Here is an 18,255-nt window from a genome sequence, read left to right on the forward strand (position 1 = left end):
AAAATTAACTTCATTCCAAATCAATTTTTATCACTTTAATTCAAACACACATAATTTGAGTTTGTGTTCCAGAAGGGTGTGAGACAATCTGCAAGACTTCGACCAGTTCCTATCTTTGCTCACGTCATGAAACAGAAAACTGTTCAAAGATTTTTGACCGACATGGCTACATCTGGCAACTTAAGTTTTGAAGAAGAGACATGAAACAAATAAGAATAAATCAGATTAACAACATATTAACTAAAAAAAACAATACATTTTACTTAATTTTTAATAATTTAAAATATTTAATTAACAATATTTTTAGGTTATTAAGTATTTTATTTTGAATATAGTATGTTTTAGTTTTATTAAATGTTTTTATTTTATTTTTGAATCATCATACAAATATTCTTTATTGACATTTTGCATAATAATAATAATAAGCACAGATCTGAATATTACCCATATTTACTTTTAAAGGTTTCGTGACACCAATATGCCAACATGTCATCATATAATGTTTATTTATTTTATTCCTCTATACAATTGGTTTTATAGATAGCTAATACTGTATATACATATTATGAAATATCGATATACCTCTTTTGTTTAAGAAAAAAAAAAAAAAGAGTCACTTTTACAAGTCGATCAATTCACATTATTTAAGGTGAAGTGATAATGGATAAGCATAGAAAAATTTTAACTTTTCCAACTCTATTCACATGATTGAAGGTGGTGAATGAGAACAATGAAAAAAATATAGGTATGTATTGTAATATTCTTGATTTTTTACTTCTCAGCCGCTCTGACATAGCATTTCACATAGTGACGCTTCACTCAATATTCTTGTTCATCAGAATCCTCCACCGGTTAAAATCCACAATATGTAACTTTTTTCGAGACCTTGAAAATCAACTCTGACTACTTTCAAAATCAATGACTGATTCTACAAATCAACGCAAGATTTTTTAACATGTTTTGTCCTTACTCACATGATTGTTGGAAAACTTTTGAGAAGATCACTCATCTCATAACTACTCCAAGCCAAGCTTGCTTAACTGTGAAGTTTTTAGGTGATGAGTTACCTAAAATTAGATGTCTATTGTTGGTATAAGTAGTACTAATTAATTCCTTTAAGTATTTCTCAACTGTACAGTCTCATATCTACACAGTCTCTAGATTCCTCTTTTTTTATGTGGTTTGTCAGGGTGTTACATGCCTACTAGCTTTCATCTAGTTCCTCCTTGAACCACACCGTACTAGGAGAGAGATGTGCTTTGATATCATTTGTAACATCTTCTAATATTCCTTTAACGATAAATGTTACTTGTTAGTTTGTTAGTAAAAGAGATTTGAACTCACAACCATTCTCTTGCATCTTCTTCCTTCATCCATTAGATCAACGATAAAACTCATGTTAATTCCTTCAGTGTGTCGGTGTGTGTGTGCGCGCGCGTGTTATCATCAACATGGACTTTAACCTTTGTATAAGGCCGTGCAGTCTTTTGGTGGCCGATAGAGTTAGGAAATTGCTATTCTCACCCCCATATACTTTAAGTTGTTTTCCTAAAATTTAATTTCAACGGAAATGTATTTCTATTGTACAAAATATACAACAAAAATATATTTTGGTTGTAGTATAGGAGGTGTATACAAAATTTAAAATGGAAATACATTTCATAATTTTGCGTGTCTCCAACACAACAAAATCATAATTTCTTTATAACTGAAAGTCAAATTTAAGGGAGGAGAAAGGAAAAGGGGTGTAGGGAAGGGATTGGGGGGGGGGGGGGTGGGGCAGGTAATTTTGTCACTCTTTTTTTTTGTTTTGAAAAATCTAGAGTGAAAGTAGCAACCCCCTAGAGTTATAGGTCTAGGTCCATAAAACATTTTTTAGTGTATGGTTTTTTCTAAATTGATATTAAAGAAGGCCTTGAGAGACTGCTCTTGAACAATATAGGTAATTGTTTCTTGCACCCTTTTTTGCTTCTTGTACCCCCAAAAAAGACCTAAATGGACACAAATAACCCTCACCTGGCACTCCAACACCTCCATCGACCCCCTCCCCTTTGACTTCGGCGCCGTTCGCTGCCATCTACACCAAATCCATTCTTGTCCCTCAAGTTCAAACAAGGTCAAAGAAGATCACAACAACAATGACGACAACAATGTTGGTGAGATTAAAGAGCCTTAAGTTCAAATAGTGTTGCCCCTAGAGAGTATTCGCTCCAACGATAAAGCCCACGGCTATCACGTGGAAAAGTTTCACCTAGGCTCTCTTCATGCGAATTCTACACCACCTTTGGAAAAGCAAGGGACAACAAGCCCCAATGCACTAAATGTCTAAACCTGCCAAACATTGACCTAGGTAGATAATGATGGGTGGTTTCAGGTGACAAGGAGAAGTGCGCTAGTGCTATCCCTCTCTGTGTGCTCTCGAAGGAAAGTGAGGCAATGGATAAAAGGAATCATGTTGATAGGGTTTTGGGTTTGGGAATGGGTTGATTTGGTATGAGAGTTGAGAATGAATTTGGAGTGAAGAACAAAAATACTGATATGTTTGAAAATGTGAACTCAAATTATGGATAAAATTTATCATCTTTTAGAATAATTATTTCAAAATATAAAAATTATATTTCAAAAACCTATTCTAAAATATAATTTTTATATTACATAATAACTATTTTGAAACATATCAGTATTCCAAAATAGCTATTATGGTATATAAAAAACATATTCTAAATAGTTACTTCTTTTTTGTTTTGAGCATCAAATTTTTAAATTTTTTATTTTTATTTGTCTATTATTTATGAAATTTTAAATTATATTAATTACTCTTTTCTCAATTATATCTTTAATTGCTTTTAATATTTAATTATTTTACGCATGTTTTGATTGTCTTTCACAAACATTATTTCCTTTTACAGAAAAAAAAGAGAGAGAATCCTAACAAACAGTAACTAAATGATGCTAATAATTTTCGCGTGAATATTTTCTACTACTCCAGTCTCGCTTTCTCCGATCCTAGCCCCCCCCCCCCCCAAAATTCAGCTTCTAGGGTTCAATGGCCGAGCAATCCCGGTCGCCGGCGACACCGGCAACGACGATAACCGACCTAAACGAAGACTGCATAGCTCACTGCGCCGGCCATCTGAGTCTCGGCGACGTTTGCAATATGGCGATGACTTCCTCCGCACTCAAACGCCTCGCCTATTCCGATTCCATTTGGCAACGCTTCTTCAGGTCACTTTCTCTTTCTCTTCTCTTCTCCGTTATTCAATTCATTCAATTTTCTTGCTGTTGCTGAATCGAATCGAATTGAACCAACGCAGGGAGCACTGGCATCTAGAGTTACCTTGGCATTCGAGTGGAAACGGAGGAGGAGGAGGAGCGAGGGGAGTGTATATGGTCAGACACGCGGCGTTGCGACAGTTCAAGTTTGTCGACCCTTTCGTTCTCGACTTTGATGCACACGCTAAGCCTTTCGACCAGTTGCTCCTCCACAAAAATCACCTTTTCTACTCACAGGTTTCTATTATCTATTATCTAATTATAAAGATTAAATTGATTTCTCAATCAATTCGATTTTGGAGGGAAGGGATTTACATTTTGATGTTTTCAGTGGGTGTTTGGTTTCACATTGAATATTTTTGAGCAGGAGTTGAGCATTTTGCTGCCTTCTTCACAATTTTGCACTCTGCTGATTTTTTGTTGGTGGTGTGATGCGGTGAGCAGGGTTCACGTGTGGAAGTGATAGATTTGGATGGCTGTCTAAAGAGAACAACAACAGATTTTTTCCATTCGTTATGTTATCATAAAGCAAGAATCACTTGTATGAGGTAAACTAGATATCCCTTGTTGCTTTTATTTTTTATTTACTTTTTAGTTTTTTATTTAGGATCGTTACAGGTTCAAATTTTCATTTTTATTATGGCAGCAGGTCTGTTTCCTTGTGATTTACCTTCACACTTTCATTCTTTTAAATTTGTTGCCATAGAGACTGTCATATGCATGCGAGTGGTTCAAGTGTTTTTCTTTTCTTTTTAACTATTGCTGAATTAGCTGTTTTTTTGGAGTATAGATCAAGAGACTGCGATTTTGGAGAATCATTTTGGTTTTATACTAGGAAGGTCTACAACAAAAGTTGTTTATCTTTTAGGAGGGCTGGTGGAAAGCAAAGAAAGAGACTTAGATATGGTTTTTAAAAAGAGCATATGATTGTGTGTTAAGAGAAATATTGTGAAGACTTTAGGAAAGAAAGGTGTTTGCGGGACTTATATTCGAGTTATATAAGACATGTATGATAAGGTGGCTACTAGTGTAAGAACATCAGGAGGAAAGACTAACAAACATATGAATGGTGAATCTTGTTTGTTTATTCTAGTTTTAGATGAACATATGAATGGTGAATCTGTGATATTATCACAGATTCACCATTCATATGTTCATCACACTCATGAACTTCGTAGATAATAAAGTATCTACCAAGTTCAAAGAAAAGTTTTGTCATGTGTATAATTATATGTCCAATTATGCTTTATGATAGTGAATTTGGACTTTAAAGGGAAAACAAAATAAAAAGGATGAGAGTAACAAAAATGAGAATGTTAAAATGAATGTGTTTACAGAAGAAATGATAAGATATGAAATGATTGTATACAAGGAGATATTTGTGTGACATAAATTGAGGATGATAGAAAATTGGTTAAGATGATTTGGACATGTGCAAAGAATGGTACTAAAAGAACAATTGAAGAGAGTAAATTACATGGTTTTTAACCTTCTAAAAAGGGGGAGAGAGAAACCAAGGACATTGGAGAAAATTGTTAAGAGGGATCTCATAGTGAATAGTATCTCTTAGAATTTGGTCTTCAACCGAACTTAATGGCGCTGTGCGATCCATGTAGCCAACCTCACCTAGTGGGATAAGGCTTTTGTTGTTGGTGGTGAATTAGTTGTATTTGTTTCATAGAATCATCCGATTTGTTTGTTGGCGAGTAAAAACATTCCTAGAATTATTTTGTTATTTTTAGTTTCCAAGTTGAACATCTTTTCCACCTGGAAACTATAACTACATGGAATTTGGGGTGAATTGGCTTAATCTGAACTAAAATAATCAAACTGCAGGTTGTTTCCACTTAATGAAATGACTTCAGTATTTCGAGGCGATACACAAGGGGAGCAAAATGTTTTAGTTACCTCCAGCTGTGATCACTCCATTCGTCTTTGGTGGAAGGTATTGTGTAGTATGAGCCCCCCATGTCCATGTACACATTCTTAATCCTGTTATTGCACGTGTCTAGGGCGTTCTTAGTAGGAAGGTGGAAAGGAGAGTGAAAACTGAAAGCGATGAAAATATTATAATTTTCCCTTTTTAATGCTTGATAGAGAAGTTGGATGATATGTGTGGGAAGTATGGTTATCCCTCCTTATTTTGGGATCAAAAGTGAAGTAAATAAATAAATACTTGAAGTTTTTTATATTACTATTCAATTTTCTATTATGTTGTATTTCTAGTATGTTCAGTACCCTTCCAAAAAAACAAAGTACAGCAATTGGTTCACTTGTGCTTGCTCATTGGAAACAGTATTTTCTTTTGACAAATTTCTCTTGGATGCACTTTAGCAAGATGGGCCTTGACACTATCAACGCAAGTTATTCTTTATGTTTAGGCTGATGGTGTTTTCATCTTTGCCTCTATGTAGGGTTCAAGCCTGCGGTGCTTTAGAGGTCACAATGGTCCTGTGTTGTCCCTATCAAATAAATTATTGGGAGAGGATGGCAGCAAAGTATTGGCAAGTGGAGGAGAAGATGGTACTGTTCGACTATGGTCCCTTGGCTCAAGTGGCAAACGAGGACAGCGTGCTTTGAAGGCTACATTCTATGGGCATGAAAAACCTGTAAATTTGATGTCAGTTGCCGGGTATGAGTTAATCTATTCTATTTTAGTATTCACTGTCGGTATACTTTCCTTTCCTAGTGTTATGTAGGATAATGAAATATGGGGTAGCATGTGGGTAACTTAATCACATATATTCTTTTCTCACTTGACTCTAATCTTGGCTGATACAGTTTTTAGTGGGTATTTATGCTATGTCTGTGCATTTTAAACTTGTGATAGAAATTTTATTCTAATAATTCTACTGAAGGGAGGGTTATTGTATAAAAATTCATTTGCATTTACTTTTTGTTTATTTATGTCTCGTGTTATGGATCTACTATAATTTAGGGATAGATGATTGGTTTAAATTGAATACTAAGGATTCCCATTATTTTCACTTGTATATTCTGCATGATTAGCTGGCAGTGATGCAACTGATTGAAGTTTCCTGTTTGTTAAAACGAGCTTTAGAATTTGTTAACACTTAACAGTAACATACTAAAATGTTTTCAGTCTTCATGACAAGGACATATGTTTTGTGTCCCACTTTACGGTAGAGGGCTTTGTTGTTGTAAATAGTAACACATTTAACGGATTCAAGTGTCCTAGGATTTTAAATTACTAAGATTTTTAGAAATAACTCGAGGATTTGACAAGCATCCTCTTGTGTTGAATTTTTAGGTTGGATTTTTTTTATTATTTATATCATTTCATTTTTAGTTTTTTACTGATTTGGGCCGATCATGTTTTCTTAGTTATATATTTGACTGGGACTTTATGTGTTCAATAAAGTTGTGATAAATTCATATTTTTATTAATTCTTGTATTAATGGGTTGAATTCAATGATATGTGACTAATTGTATATTAGTATTACTCATTAGCACAGCAGAGAAAATAGAAAATAATTTGGCAACACCAAACATGTTTTTAGTGGTCAGTTATTTATAATTCGTCAACTAATAGCCTAATACTGCTATGCTTAAAATTGACAAAGAAATTCATGAGATATTTTGCATATTTAGTTTAATTGAAGTGTTGAAATCTCATTTATGTGCTCTCACCATTACTACTCTCATTTCCTTTAGATGAAGTAAAGGTGTCTGTAGTAGTCATCTCCTTCAACATTTATGATAGATCTTTCATGTCCTCATTTTTTCAGGCACAAAACTTCGCTTTTGGTGACCATCTCAAGAGATTCTAAGGTTATCCTTGTATTCCTGTCTTTTATGTTGTCATGTTAATTTACTTGTGTTTGTATTTGATTTTTTATTATTCCTTATTAATTATCTTGTTTCATAAACTTGTCAAGAATGTATGGTAATTGTCAACATGCTTGTGATTATTGAAGCAATGGTGTATCTGCTATAAAAACTGAAATTAATAAAAGTTCTGTGAACTGTGAAGTGTATATAACTTAGATAATTTTCCCAATGAAGGCTAACCAAGATCTTAAGTGTTTTCTTCCTTAGGTGCTAAGTAGTACCTACTATGTAAACTAGTTGAACAATTTTTCTGTCTAGTATTGAATCATCGTGTAAGATACTGGTTTAAGAAAGGAAAACAAAAAACCTGAAAAGAGAACATAAAGGAGACTTTTATTCAAATGCTATTTGATTGTTAGGACATAATTTGGGACTTCAAATTCATTGTCAGTTGGAAGTTAAACCATATATTTGAAACCTTCTCTGTTTTGCTCTAACCATGTGAAAAAAATCTCTATGGTCATCCAATCTTGTTTTGTGCTTCTTTATTTGTTGTTGATCAGACTTTGCTAAAATATTATATCTCTGAACAATTTGAGTTTAAAATTGGTCCGCATTAGATGAATGTTCTTAAAAGTTTACATTAGCAGTTAGTGAAAAAGTGTCACATTGTTATATAACTAAGGTTAGGTTTTTAACCTACAATGTGTTTTTAGATTTCTTTGTTGAAGCTGACAGTTTTTTAAAATAGACGGCACTGTATGGTTCAGTGGTAAAGTTAAATTCTGATCGATGAATCGAAATTAAATCCTAATAAGTTTCTTGAAACTGGGCTATTCTTTTACAATATTTTGGAGCTTTTAAATCCTAATAGGTAAGGGTTTGGGATACTGGCACTGCTACATCATCTGCTGTTCGTACCTCCTGTTGCGTTGGGATGGCTTCTGTTCCTGGTACACCCCTAAACATGAAATGCCATGAATCACTATTGTATGTGGCTGCTGGTTCCTCTGTTGCTGCATTTGATTTAAGGACAATGCAGAAAGTTATCACCGCAGCTGTACATCAACCAAAGCTGTGTTCCTTTGATGCTGTCCCTTCAAAGTATTTAATATGCACAGGCGGTAATGGCAGGTAATGGTATGAACCGTATGATCATGTTTTTTTGAGAGAAGAAACTTCCCTATTATTGCCAATCATCTAAATTAGTGAATTACTCTTGTCACACAGTTAGTTGCTTTTACTGTGTAAAGATCATGATCACATATCATGTTATATGGCACTGACCACAACTTCCATGCTGCAGGGCAATGCTCTGGGATGTTAGGAGAAATCAAGAATCATTAAAACCAGAACCGATAGCCGAGTTGGATGGACATTGTGGCCAAGTAACTTTACTGCACATGGATCCATACAAAATAGTTACTGGCGGCCCTGACAATGCTTATGTGAATGTATGGGAAGTTGACACTGGTGTACAAACAAATTCCCTGCTTTGCTCTTCAACTGATGATGCTGGATCTGGCTGTGATGCCATGGCTGTAGATGGTTGTAGAATTACTACTGCTAGCTATTATGAAGATTTGGGTGTTCTGCGTTTTAGGGACTTCAACCATGCTACAAATCCTGTAACGAAACTAGAAAATGAACCGTCATCAAAATTTTGGATTTCTATGTCTGATGATGACAGGGATGACTGATAATCTAGGTAGCTCCCATAATTGCATAGATCAACATTTGTTTTTTTATTTTTTTTCATTTTCAGTTGGTTAGAATGTTACTTTTGTACGGAATATTTATTATGTTTAAGATCAAAGGATGATATCCAATTGCTAAAATACAATTAAAATGTCTTTTTTTAAGACAAATCAAGTCCTCTTGATACCTAAATAAGTAGAAAATTATGAGTACAGCATCTTAATCTATTTCATCTGTCAAAAAGCCTCGGGTCGTGGCAAAAAATATTTTGGGAATTATTATCATCTATTTTCAATATTAGAGTCGTGAGTACACTCACATAGTCACTTCCTCGGTTGCTGGTTCAATAGAAATTCTAGCCCTTGATGGAAAGCCAAATTGGCTAAACTTGCCAATAACACCATAGAAAAGGTTCAGCATTTCAGTCTGCTGACTAGGTAATGCTTAATTTATAGAATGCAACATTCATACTCCAAAGAAAGAACTATTATTTTCATTCAATACGATAACATCTAACCACTTTTACAGAGGAGCACGGCCTGGAGGGTTGAATGCGGTGACAGAATTAAGTTTTGGGAGGATGATTGGATCGGAGACAACGGAGCACTAGTAGCAAAATATCCTAAGTTGTACCTCATATCCAATCAACAAAATCATACTATTCAGCAGATGGGAGGACATAAGGACACAGGGTGAGAATGACAGTTCACGTGGAGGAGACCGTTGTTTGATAATGAGATAGACATAACTATTTCATTCCTAAGAGATATGGAAAGCAAGCAAATTCAATCACAAAGGTCAGATGAGTGGGTGTGGATGACAGACTCCAGTGGTCAATTCTCAACAAAAAGCGCATACAATGCTATGAGGGAGGCCTCATTAGACGGGATAGAAGATACAGCTTTTGCAGAATTGTGGAAGTTAAAGGTACTGAATAAAATACTAGTCTTCGCATGGAGATTACTTAGAGACAGACTTCCCACAAGAAGAAACATTCATAGGCGACAAGTGGAGATAAATGATAGGAGATATCTTTTTTGCAATAGCATGGAGGAGGACACAGGACACATGTTTTTTCATTGTAGCAAAATTAGTCCTCTTTGGTGGGAATCGTTGTCTTGGGTGAACTCTGTTGGTCCTATCCCGATAAACCCCAAACAACATTTCCTCCAACACATATCTGGGGTGGCTCAGGGGGTAAGGGGTACCAGGTAGAGGTGGTGGTGGCTGGCTCTCACATGATCGATATGGCAGCACCGAAATAAGATACTCTTCTCCAATGACACATTTGATGCTAACAAAATCATGGACGATGCATCCTTTGTAATGTGGACATGGCTTCAGAGCCTAGAGAAGGACTTTGAGATTAGCTACAACCACTTATCAAGTAATCTTAGATCAGGGTTTGTGTGTTAGATGAAGATTGTACAGTGCATAGTTGCAGAGCACAGGACACTTGTATCTAGACTTTTGGTTTCTATCAAGACTACATATGTTTCATAATGGAACTAGTGGTCTGTGGTCTTAATATGTAAACTTTGTAAGCTTGTACCTCTGGTACTCAATTAATATATTATCTATTTTTGTTGAGAATTTTTTTTTTTTTACTTTGTTTTGGATAAACAGTTACCTATCTTCTGCAATATTTTTCAGAGAACTTTTGAATAAAAACGCATGTGATGTTTTTTGCCATATTTTGAATAAGAACTATCCCATACAAGCACTAAAGCATGTAGCCAAGAAAATAGATATTCATGCTGTCCATGAATAGTTAATTCATGCTTTAATTAAGCCTAAAGATGAGTCCGAGCCTTGGTTTCTTTCTGCTGTTTATGGTGCGCCTTGGTTTCTTTCTCAATCTAAGCCATGGATTTTGTGCGGAGATTTTAATGCTTATTCTAGTGCTTTAGAGAAGAAGGGGGGTGGTCTTCCAGATTTGCTTAGTATTGCTAGTTTTAATGGTTGTATTCAGGAAGCGAATCTTATTGATTTAGGCTTCTTTGGTTATCCTTATACTTGGGAAGCTAGAGGAGTCAAAGAAAGGCCTGATCAGTGTCTCTGTAATACTATTTGGCTTTTGAGTTTTCCCCAATCCTCTGTTACTCTTCTGCCTACTTTCAAATTAGATCACAAACCAATCCTGGTGCATCTTTCAGATGGTCAAAATTGCAGCTATATGAGTAAACCTTTCCGATTATTAATCAATTGGTTGTATGATCCTTCTTTTGCTCAAGTTGTTAATTAGGCTTGGGAGGGTGATATGGATTGGCTATGTCGTCTTCATACTTTTAAAAATTTAGCTTCTGATTGGAGTCATCACTGCTTTGGAAATATTTTTCATTCTAAGAGAAGGATTCTGGCTCACTTAGAAGGTATTGATAGACGTTTAATTAACAATGCTAATAGAGGTATTCAGAAACTCAGATGCAAGCTTTGGCAGGATCTTCAGAACATTTTAGATCAGGAAGAAATGATTTAGGCTCAGAGAGCTCATATGGACTGGATAAAATTTGGTGATCGCAATATCAAAATTTTCCATTTATCTGCTGTCATTCGGAAGAATAAAAATTCTATAAGAGGGCTTTTAGAGGATAAGGGTGAGCTGGTTACTGATAAGCAAAGCTTTATGAATGTCATCACTTAATTCTGCCAGAATCTTTTCTTTTTTGATAGTCAAGTTGAGCCTTGGAGTTTGAAGGGTTTGTTTCCTGTTCTTGAACATCAGTTTATTCTTTGGATTCAAGCAACTCCATCTGATGAGGAAATAAAGGAAGTTGTCTTTGGCATGGGAGGAATGAAGGCACCTGGACCAGACGACATTCATGCGATTTTTTTATCAAAAGAACTGGACTAAGGTTTGCCCTGATATTTGTTTGTTAATCAACAACAACAACAACAACGCCTTATCCCACTAGGTGGGGTCGGCTACATGGATCAACTTCCGCCATAATGTTCTATCAAGTACCATACTTCTATCCAAATCATTAAGTTCGAGATCCTTCTTGATAACCTCTCTTATAGTCTTTTTGGGTCTTCCTCTGCCTCGAATTGTTTGCCTCCTCTCCATCTGGTCTACTCTCCTCACTACAGAGTCTACCGGTCTTCTCTCTACATGCCCAAACCACCTAAGTCTATTTTCCACCATCTTCTCTACAATAGGCGCTACTCCAACCCTCTCTCTAATAGCTCCGTTTCTAATTTTATCCTGTCGAGTCTTACCACACATCCACCGCAACATCCTCATCTCCGCTACACCTACTTTAGTCTCATGTTGGCTCTTGACCGCCCAACATTCTGTTCCGTACAAAATCGCCGGTCTTACCGCAGTCCGATAAAACTTTCCCTTTAGCTTGATCGGTACCTTTGCATCACATAACACCCCCGATGCTTTTCTCCATTTCATCCATCCTGCTTGAATGCGATGATTCACATCCCCTTCAATTTCTCCATCATCCTGTATTACAGACCCAAGATATTTAAACCGTGTGACTTGAGGGATAATATGGTCTCCTATTTTCACCTCTGAGTTAGATACCCTCCTACTTTTGTTGAACTTACATTCCATATACTCCGATTTGCTTCTGCTTAGGTGAAAGCCATGTGTTTCTAGAGCTCGTCTCCAAGTTTCCAACCTCTCATTCAACTCCTCCCTCGACTCTCCAAGGAGGACTATGTCATCTGCAAAAAGCATGCATCTCGGCGCTATCTCTTGGATTTGTTCCGTGAGGACATCCAGAATTAAGGTAAAAAGGTAGGGGCTAAGGGTTGACCCTTGATGCAAACCAATTGTGATGGGAAAATCGTCTGACTCTCCACCCTGTGTCCTAACACTAGTCGATACCCTATCATACATATCTTGGATAGCTCGAATATATGCAACCCTAACCCCTTTCTTCTCTAGAGCTTTCCACAAAATCTCTCTAGGCACTCTATCATACGCTTTCTCCAAGTCAATAAAAATCAAGTGCAAATATTTGTTTGTTAATCAAAAATATTTTTTCCAATCGTGATTATCTCAATTTGGTGAATGAAGTCAACCTTGTTCTTGTGCTGAAAGTTGATTGTCCTTCCAGGGCGACCCAATTCAGACCGATTAATCTCTGTAACGTTTCTTATAAAATTGTAACCAAGGTAATTGCTAAGAAGCTGAAGAAATTCATGGATTTTTTAGTCATGCCTAACCAAAGTAGCTTTATCCCAGGCAGACATAGCTCTGTCAATATTATAATTGCTCAAGAAATTTTTCATTCAATGAGAAGAATGAAAGGCAAGAAGGGTGTCATGGTTGTGAAGGTAGATTTGGAGAAAGCTTTTGATAATTTACATTGAGATTTTGTTAAAGATACTCTCATTGATATTGGTTTTCATCGGAATTTTGTGAATCTAATTAGGAAATGTCTGAGTACTTGTTCAAATGGGGAAAAATCTGATATGTTTAAGCCTACAAGAGGTATTAGACACGGGATCCTAACACCTCAAATTTTAAACTGAAAATATTACTTGAAAACGCTTTAATTTAATTTATTTTTGAAATATACATCACTTTTTTTTACTGCTTCTTAAAAATAATAAAAATATCTTCCTATACTATTTTTTTGATAAAAAAACACGATGTTTGGAAAATACTAAATAGTTACTTCCAATTAAAATAAATGCAAATGTAAAGTAATTCAGTTTTCATACATAAATAAAATAAAACTTGTAGCGTCACAAAGAAATATACGATACAATCCATAATAGTGTGATAATAAACAAAATACATTTTTCTTTCCTGCTACAACAAAATATATGTCTCTGGAGAAAATATCTCTCAAAATACATCAAAACAGTAAAGAAACTAGGACCAGAACATACCATTTATCACACTAATTGTACAAAACTAACTAAGATGTGTCCTTGGAAGAAACGTCACTCTTCTCTTCAAACGTCAGTTCCAACTGCCTCAGTAGTTCCTAGTACTTCCTCCATCTCCTCGGACGACATGTTCGAATGGTCACCTCGATCCTCTGTAACCTCCACTGGGTGTACTCGATGCACGTTGTATCCGGTCTATTAGCTGGCATTATGTGGACTTGAGTATGACAAGTGTAACATGTAGTTTGTGTTATAGTGCAAGGCTATACCTGCTCTCTTTGCGAGCTACATTGAGCCCGCAGTCGCCTCGACATCGCCAATACCTGAAAGTTGTTGGTTGTAAGGGTGAGTCCTCCACTCCTCGAACACCACAAACAACAGGAAATAGTAAAAATAAAAAATAAAACATACAATCTACGTAAGCACTGTGTATGGTTATCTAAACAAACAACACTCTTGCATCCTAAGCGCGTAACTATCACACTTAATTCACCATTAGACCCAATCACTGCCACCAATCCTCCTAGGTCTAGATGATCTTAAAAATCATGTGGATGACAGTCAGGAGCGATTGCTGCATACGGATACATCGTACACTGCTCCTTCATCTACCAACTCAAAAAGCATAATCTTGGAGCTCGTCAGGAGTAGCAAAGTGAGGCCTGTGAGTTACCCGCGCTAAATGAGTGCACCAAATGCCGTTAGTCACCACTCGCCAATTCCCCTAGGTTCTTTGAACCTTTCCACCCACTACACCCTAGGATAACTCTGTCCATCGTCCACTTCCTCAATGCAATCTCACCTTCTCATAGAAGGAAATAGAACCATTGGTTCTTTTACTCTCTATCCAATCATCTTGAATCTTGTCATCATATTGCGTCTGCAGTCCTCATACCACATACATCAACGAACGTGTACAAACAAGCAAACAAGAAAGAGAGACGATGCTCAGGCCTATGTACTACTCTCAACAAACCACTCGTGACCCCTTAAGTGGTAAAACCCCTTGTCACACAAAATAATCAGACATCATAACAATTGTAGTTATAGCTATCTAAACAAACATAAAAAATAATTTATCAAGAGTCAAACACCCCTGGACCCAAACCATAGTGCATACAAATAAAAAAGAAAATATGCAGACATTTATATATTATAAAATAAATTCACATGCCACAGATATAATTTTTGGAGTTCATCACACTCTGCCGGTCTTATCATTCAATAATCATAATAAAATACAGACACATATTTTAATAATTTTATCAATAGAGAATCATCACAATTTCAAAACATGCATCAGTCATCAGATTTTACAAATATTTCAGTCATATAATAGAAAATAAATTAGTAGTTCTTGAAAATAAATAATTCTAAGATGATTTATGCAGAGGCATGGATTCCAAAGTAAAACTATCTACTATCTAAAATCACTCTCACTTGATTTTTCATAGTTTTACTCCTAACTTATTTTTAGCGCTCTTGGTGTTTCGGGAGTTGGATTTTCACAAATCTTATATGTTACCCTATATTTTCAAACATACCATCCATTTTTAACTCTTATGACTTAATTACCCATTTTCTAATTCTATGAAATCTAGACAACCATTAATCAACCTTAATTATCCTCACTTAATTTCTAACTTTACTTACATTAATTACTAATTTTCTTTCAAACTTCTAATTTCTATTTCTAGACCAAAATTCAATTATTAACATCTAGGTAATTAATGAGTTTATCATTATTTGACTAAAGATTTTTTTCTGGATTATCCTTATTCTTTCTAGACTTTAGCTTAAAAACTTAAGAGTTTAATCATGTCTAGGTATCTTATGATAATATCTCATTTTTAACCATTTCAACAATCTAAAAACACTACCCAATTACACCACAAAGCAATAATAATATTGTCTACCAGACACATGCAAAATTAAGATGTTACAATCCCCCTATATTTTTGTGCAATGTATGGAGCGTTTATCTCATTTAAGCAGTGGAAGCCTATCAAGTTGTCTAAAAATGTTGCTCCTGTCTCGCATTTAGTTTTTGCAAATGATCTGTTGTTAGTTGGGGAAGTCTCTTGCCAACAAATGGAAACAATGTTACTTTGTCTTAATAAATACTATGCAGCCTCATGAGAAGTTGTTAGCTAGCATTGCTAAAACTAAGTTGTGCATTTCTAAAAATGTTCATCAAGTTTCTAGACAAAGAATTGCAGACATGACTGGCTTTGAGCTCACGGGTGACGTGGGAAAGTATTTAGGTGTCCCCTTGCTTCACTCTCGGGCCACTAAAGCCACCTATCATTATCTTCTTGATAATGCGCATAACAAATTATCCTCTTGGAAGGAAAATAATCTTAGTTTCGCTGGTAAAGCAACGTTGGCACAAACTGTTCTTCAGGCGCTGCCTAGTTATACCATGCAAATTGTCTTCTTGCCCAAAGGTGTTTGTCATTCCCTAGAACAAATTATCAGAAGTTTTGTTTGGACTGGAAATAATGATGTTCGTAGATAGCATATAATTTCGTGGGGAAAATTTTGTGCATCCAAGAAGCATGGGAGATTGGGTTTTTGAAATATTTATGAATTCAATAGAGCTATGATCATGAAGCTAGCGTGGACCTTAATTAATCAACCTCAAGCTCTTTGGGTCCCGGTGCTTCGTAATAAATACTTTTGCAGCAATGGTATTATCCCTAATGTTTAAAAGCATTCAAATTCTTCTCATGTTTGGAGGAGTATTGTCTTGGTTTGGGATGAAGTCCTTGATGGGGTGCAATGGATCCTTGGATGTAGGAATTCTATTTCTTTTTCGAACCATTCTTGGTTATCTTCAGGTAGTATTTTAAAAGATATGGTTGTTGAGGATATTCCTTCTAACTTGATCCATAAGACAATGGACCAAATGGTGGGAAATGATGGTTCTTGGAATTTGAATGAAGTATTGCATCTTCTTCCTCATTCTGCTCCTTTAGAGATTGCTGGTAGCCCTACTCCAAGCCCTTTGCCTGTGTAGGATTCTCCCTCATGGACCCTAACAGCTAATGGAGTTTTCTCAACCAAGACAACTTTTCAACTCATATCAAGAAACAAGCATTTCATTCCTAATTTTGATTGGAATAATGTTTGGAAATGGAAGGGTCCTGAGAGAGTTAGATTTTTTCTTTGGACAGTGTTGCATCATGGTTTGAAAACAAATTTCAGAAGGAGGAGATGTGGTTTTACTAAAGACAGTAGTTGCAGCTTCTGTCATCTTCAATCAGAAGATGAGCTTCATATCTTAAGGGATTGTCCTTTTGCTTCGCAGGTTTGGTATGCTATTGTTGGTCACAATCTTGAATCATCTTTTTTCAATATGAATATGTATGATTGGTTTTCCAAAAATCCGAATCCCTTGAGAAGTGTCCATATGCATTCTTTAAATTGGCATCTTGTGTTTGGTTTCACTATTTGGATGTTATGGAAAAATAGGAATGCAAGAATCTTTCAAAATGAGATATCCTCAGTAATCTCTTTATCATCAAATTCAAAACCTTATTGTTGATGCTGCTCATTGTAGCAAAGAACTTTTGCCTTATAGAAATATTTCTTATTGTTGGAAATCCTTTGGTTGGAAACCTCCTAATTTTAGTTGTAACTCTTTCTGGCTTTGGCCTCTTTTTAATTAAAAAAAGATAATAAAGTAATAATGTACCAAAAAAAAAGCCCTAAAGCAAATCTTTACCTACTACACAAATAAAATTCTATTAAGTTGGGAATTATCAAAATAGAGTGTGCTGGAGCAATTACATGCCATCACTTCTAACTAGAAGATGTGCTTTATGTCTGAAGGTTTGTAATTTGAAAGGGTATCTTTTAATAACCATTTCATACATTAATTTATTGTATTCAACTAATAAGAATCGTTGAATAAAAACCAAATAACTCATATTTTATCTCAATAAATCAAACTTAAAATATGTATCCAAGATCTAAACCTTTCAATCATAATTTAACGTTAATGATTCACAATTATGCGATTGTGTAAATGTAAGAAATAAATCAATTTCCTTCCTTCTCGCTCATTACTCCACACTTGTCACTTGACCTCACTCTAATCCAAGCCTTCACACTTCCAACGACCCAACCCAAATGGAACAGTAAACACAACATTCTCACTAAGTTGAACTTCACCACCATCCTAAGGATATGTTTGTTAGGTGAAAAACGGTAAGCAAATGAGAGAGATATAGAAAAAATAGGTGAGAAATGAAAAAAAAAACTTCTTTATATTTATCATCTATTTACATTTTCTCCATTTCTCTCTTCTCTATTTCCATTCATTTTATTTCTTACATAATTATTTTCTCCTTATTAAACACATCTTAATTCAAATGGAAGTAGCAAAATGTGTTAAAAGCACAAGTGCAATCAACTTGTTTGTCAAGTCACATTGTTTATGCTATAATACTAGCAACAATAATCCACTTGGGTTGGCCATAAATGTGAAATTTGGATGATATCCTCAAAGTTATAGGTTCTAATATTAATACCCAAAGGATTGAAATTTATAAGAGTATTCCAAGATTTCACCTAAAAAACTAAAGATATTAATTATAATGGTCGAAAAAAATCATATAAATAAAATAATGAAT

The 18,255-nt window shown here is 35.3% G+C and overlaps 1 protein-coding gene across 1 annotated transcript; it reads left to right on the plus strand.

Annotated features, from left to right (window-relative positions):
* Positions 1-2,917: 2,917 nt before the first annotated feature.
* Positions 2,918-8,906, plus strand: LOC114382515. Its single transcript, XM_028341991.1, has 8 exons — positions 2,918-3,225; positions 3,315-3,510; positions 3,718-3,821; positions 5,110-5,218; positions 5,688-5,905; positions 7,024-7,066; positions 7,941-8,200; positions 8,373-8,906. Exons 1-8 carry the CDS (start codon positions 3,047-3,049, stop codon positions 8,764-8,766), a joined length of 1,503 nt encoding a protein of 500 aa, XP_028197792.1. The 5' UTR covers positions 2,918-3,046; the 3' UTR covers positions 8,767-8,906.
* The last annotated feature ends 9,349 nt before the right edge of the window (positions 8,907-18,255 follow it).

The sequence above is a fragment of the Glycine soja genome, chromosome 13, assembly GCF_004193775.1.
Source record: "Glycine soja cultivar W05 chromosome 13, ASM419377v2, whole genome shotgun sequence".
NCBI classification, from domain to species: domain Eukaryota; kingdom Viridiplantae; phylum Streptophyta; class Magnoliopsida; order Fabales; family Fabaceae; genus Glycine; species Glycine soja.

Coding starts and splice junctions, on each gene's coding strand:
- LOC114382515 (XM_028341991.1), top strand. CDS start 3,047: ATGGCCGAGCAATCCCGGTCGCCGGCGACACCGGCAACGACGATAACC. Junction 5,906..7,023: donor AATTTGATGTCAGTTGCCGG/GTATGAGTTAAT, acceptor TCATTTTTTCAG/GCACAAAACTTCGCTTTTGG. Junction 8,201..8,372: donor TGCACAGGCGGTAATGGCAG/GTAATGGTATGA, acceptor TCCATGCTGCAG/GGCAATGCTCTGGGATGTTA.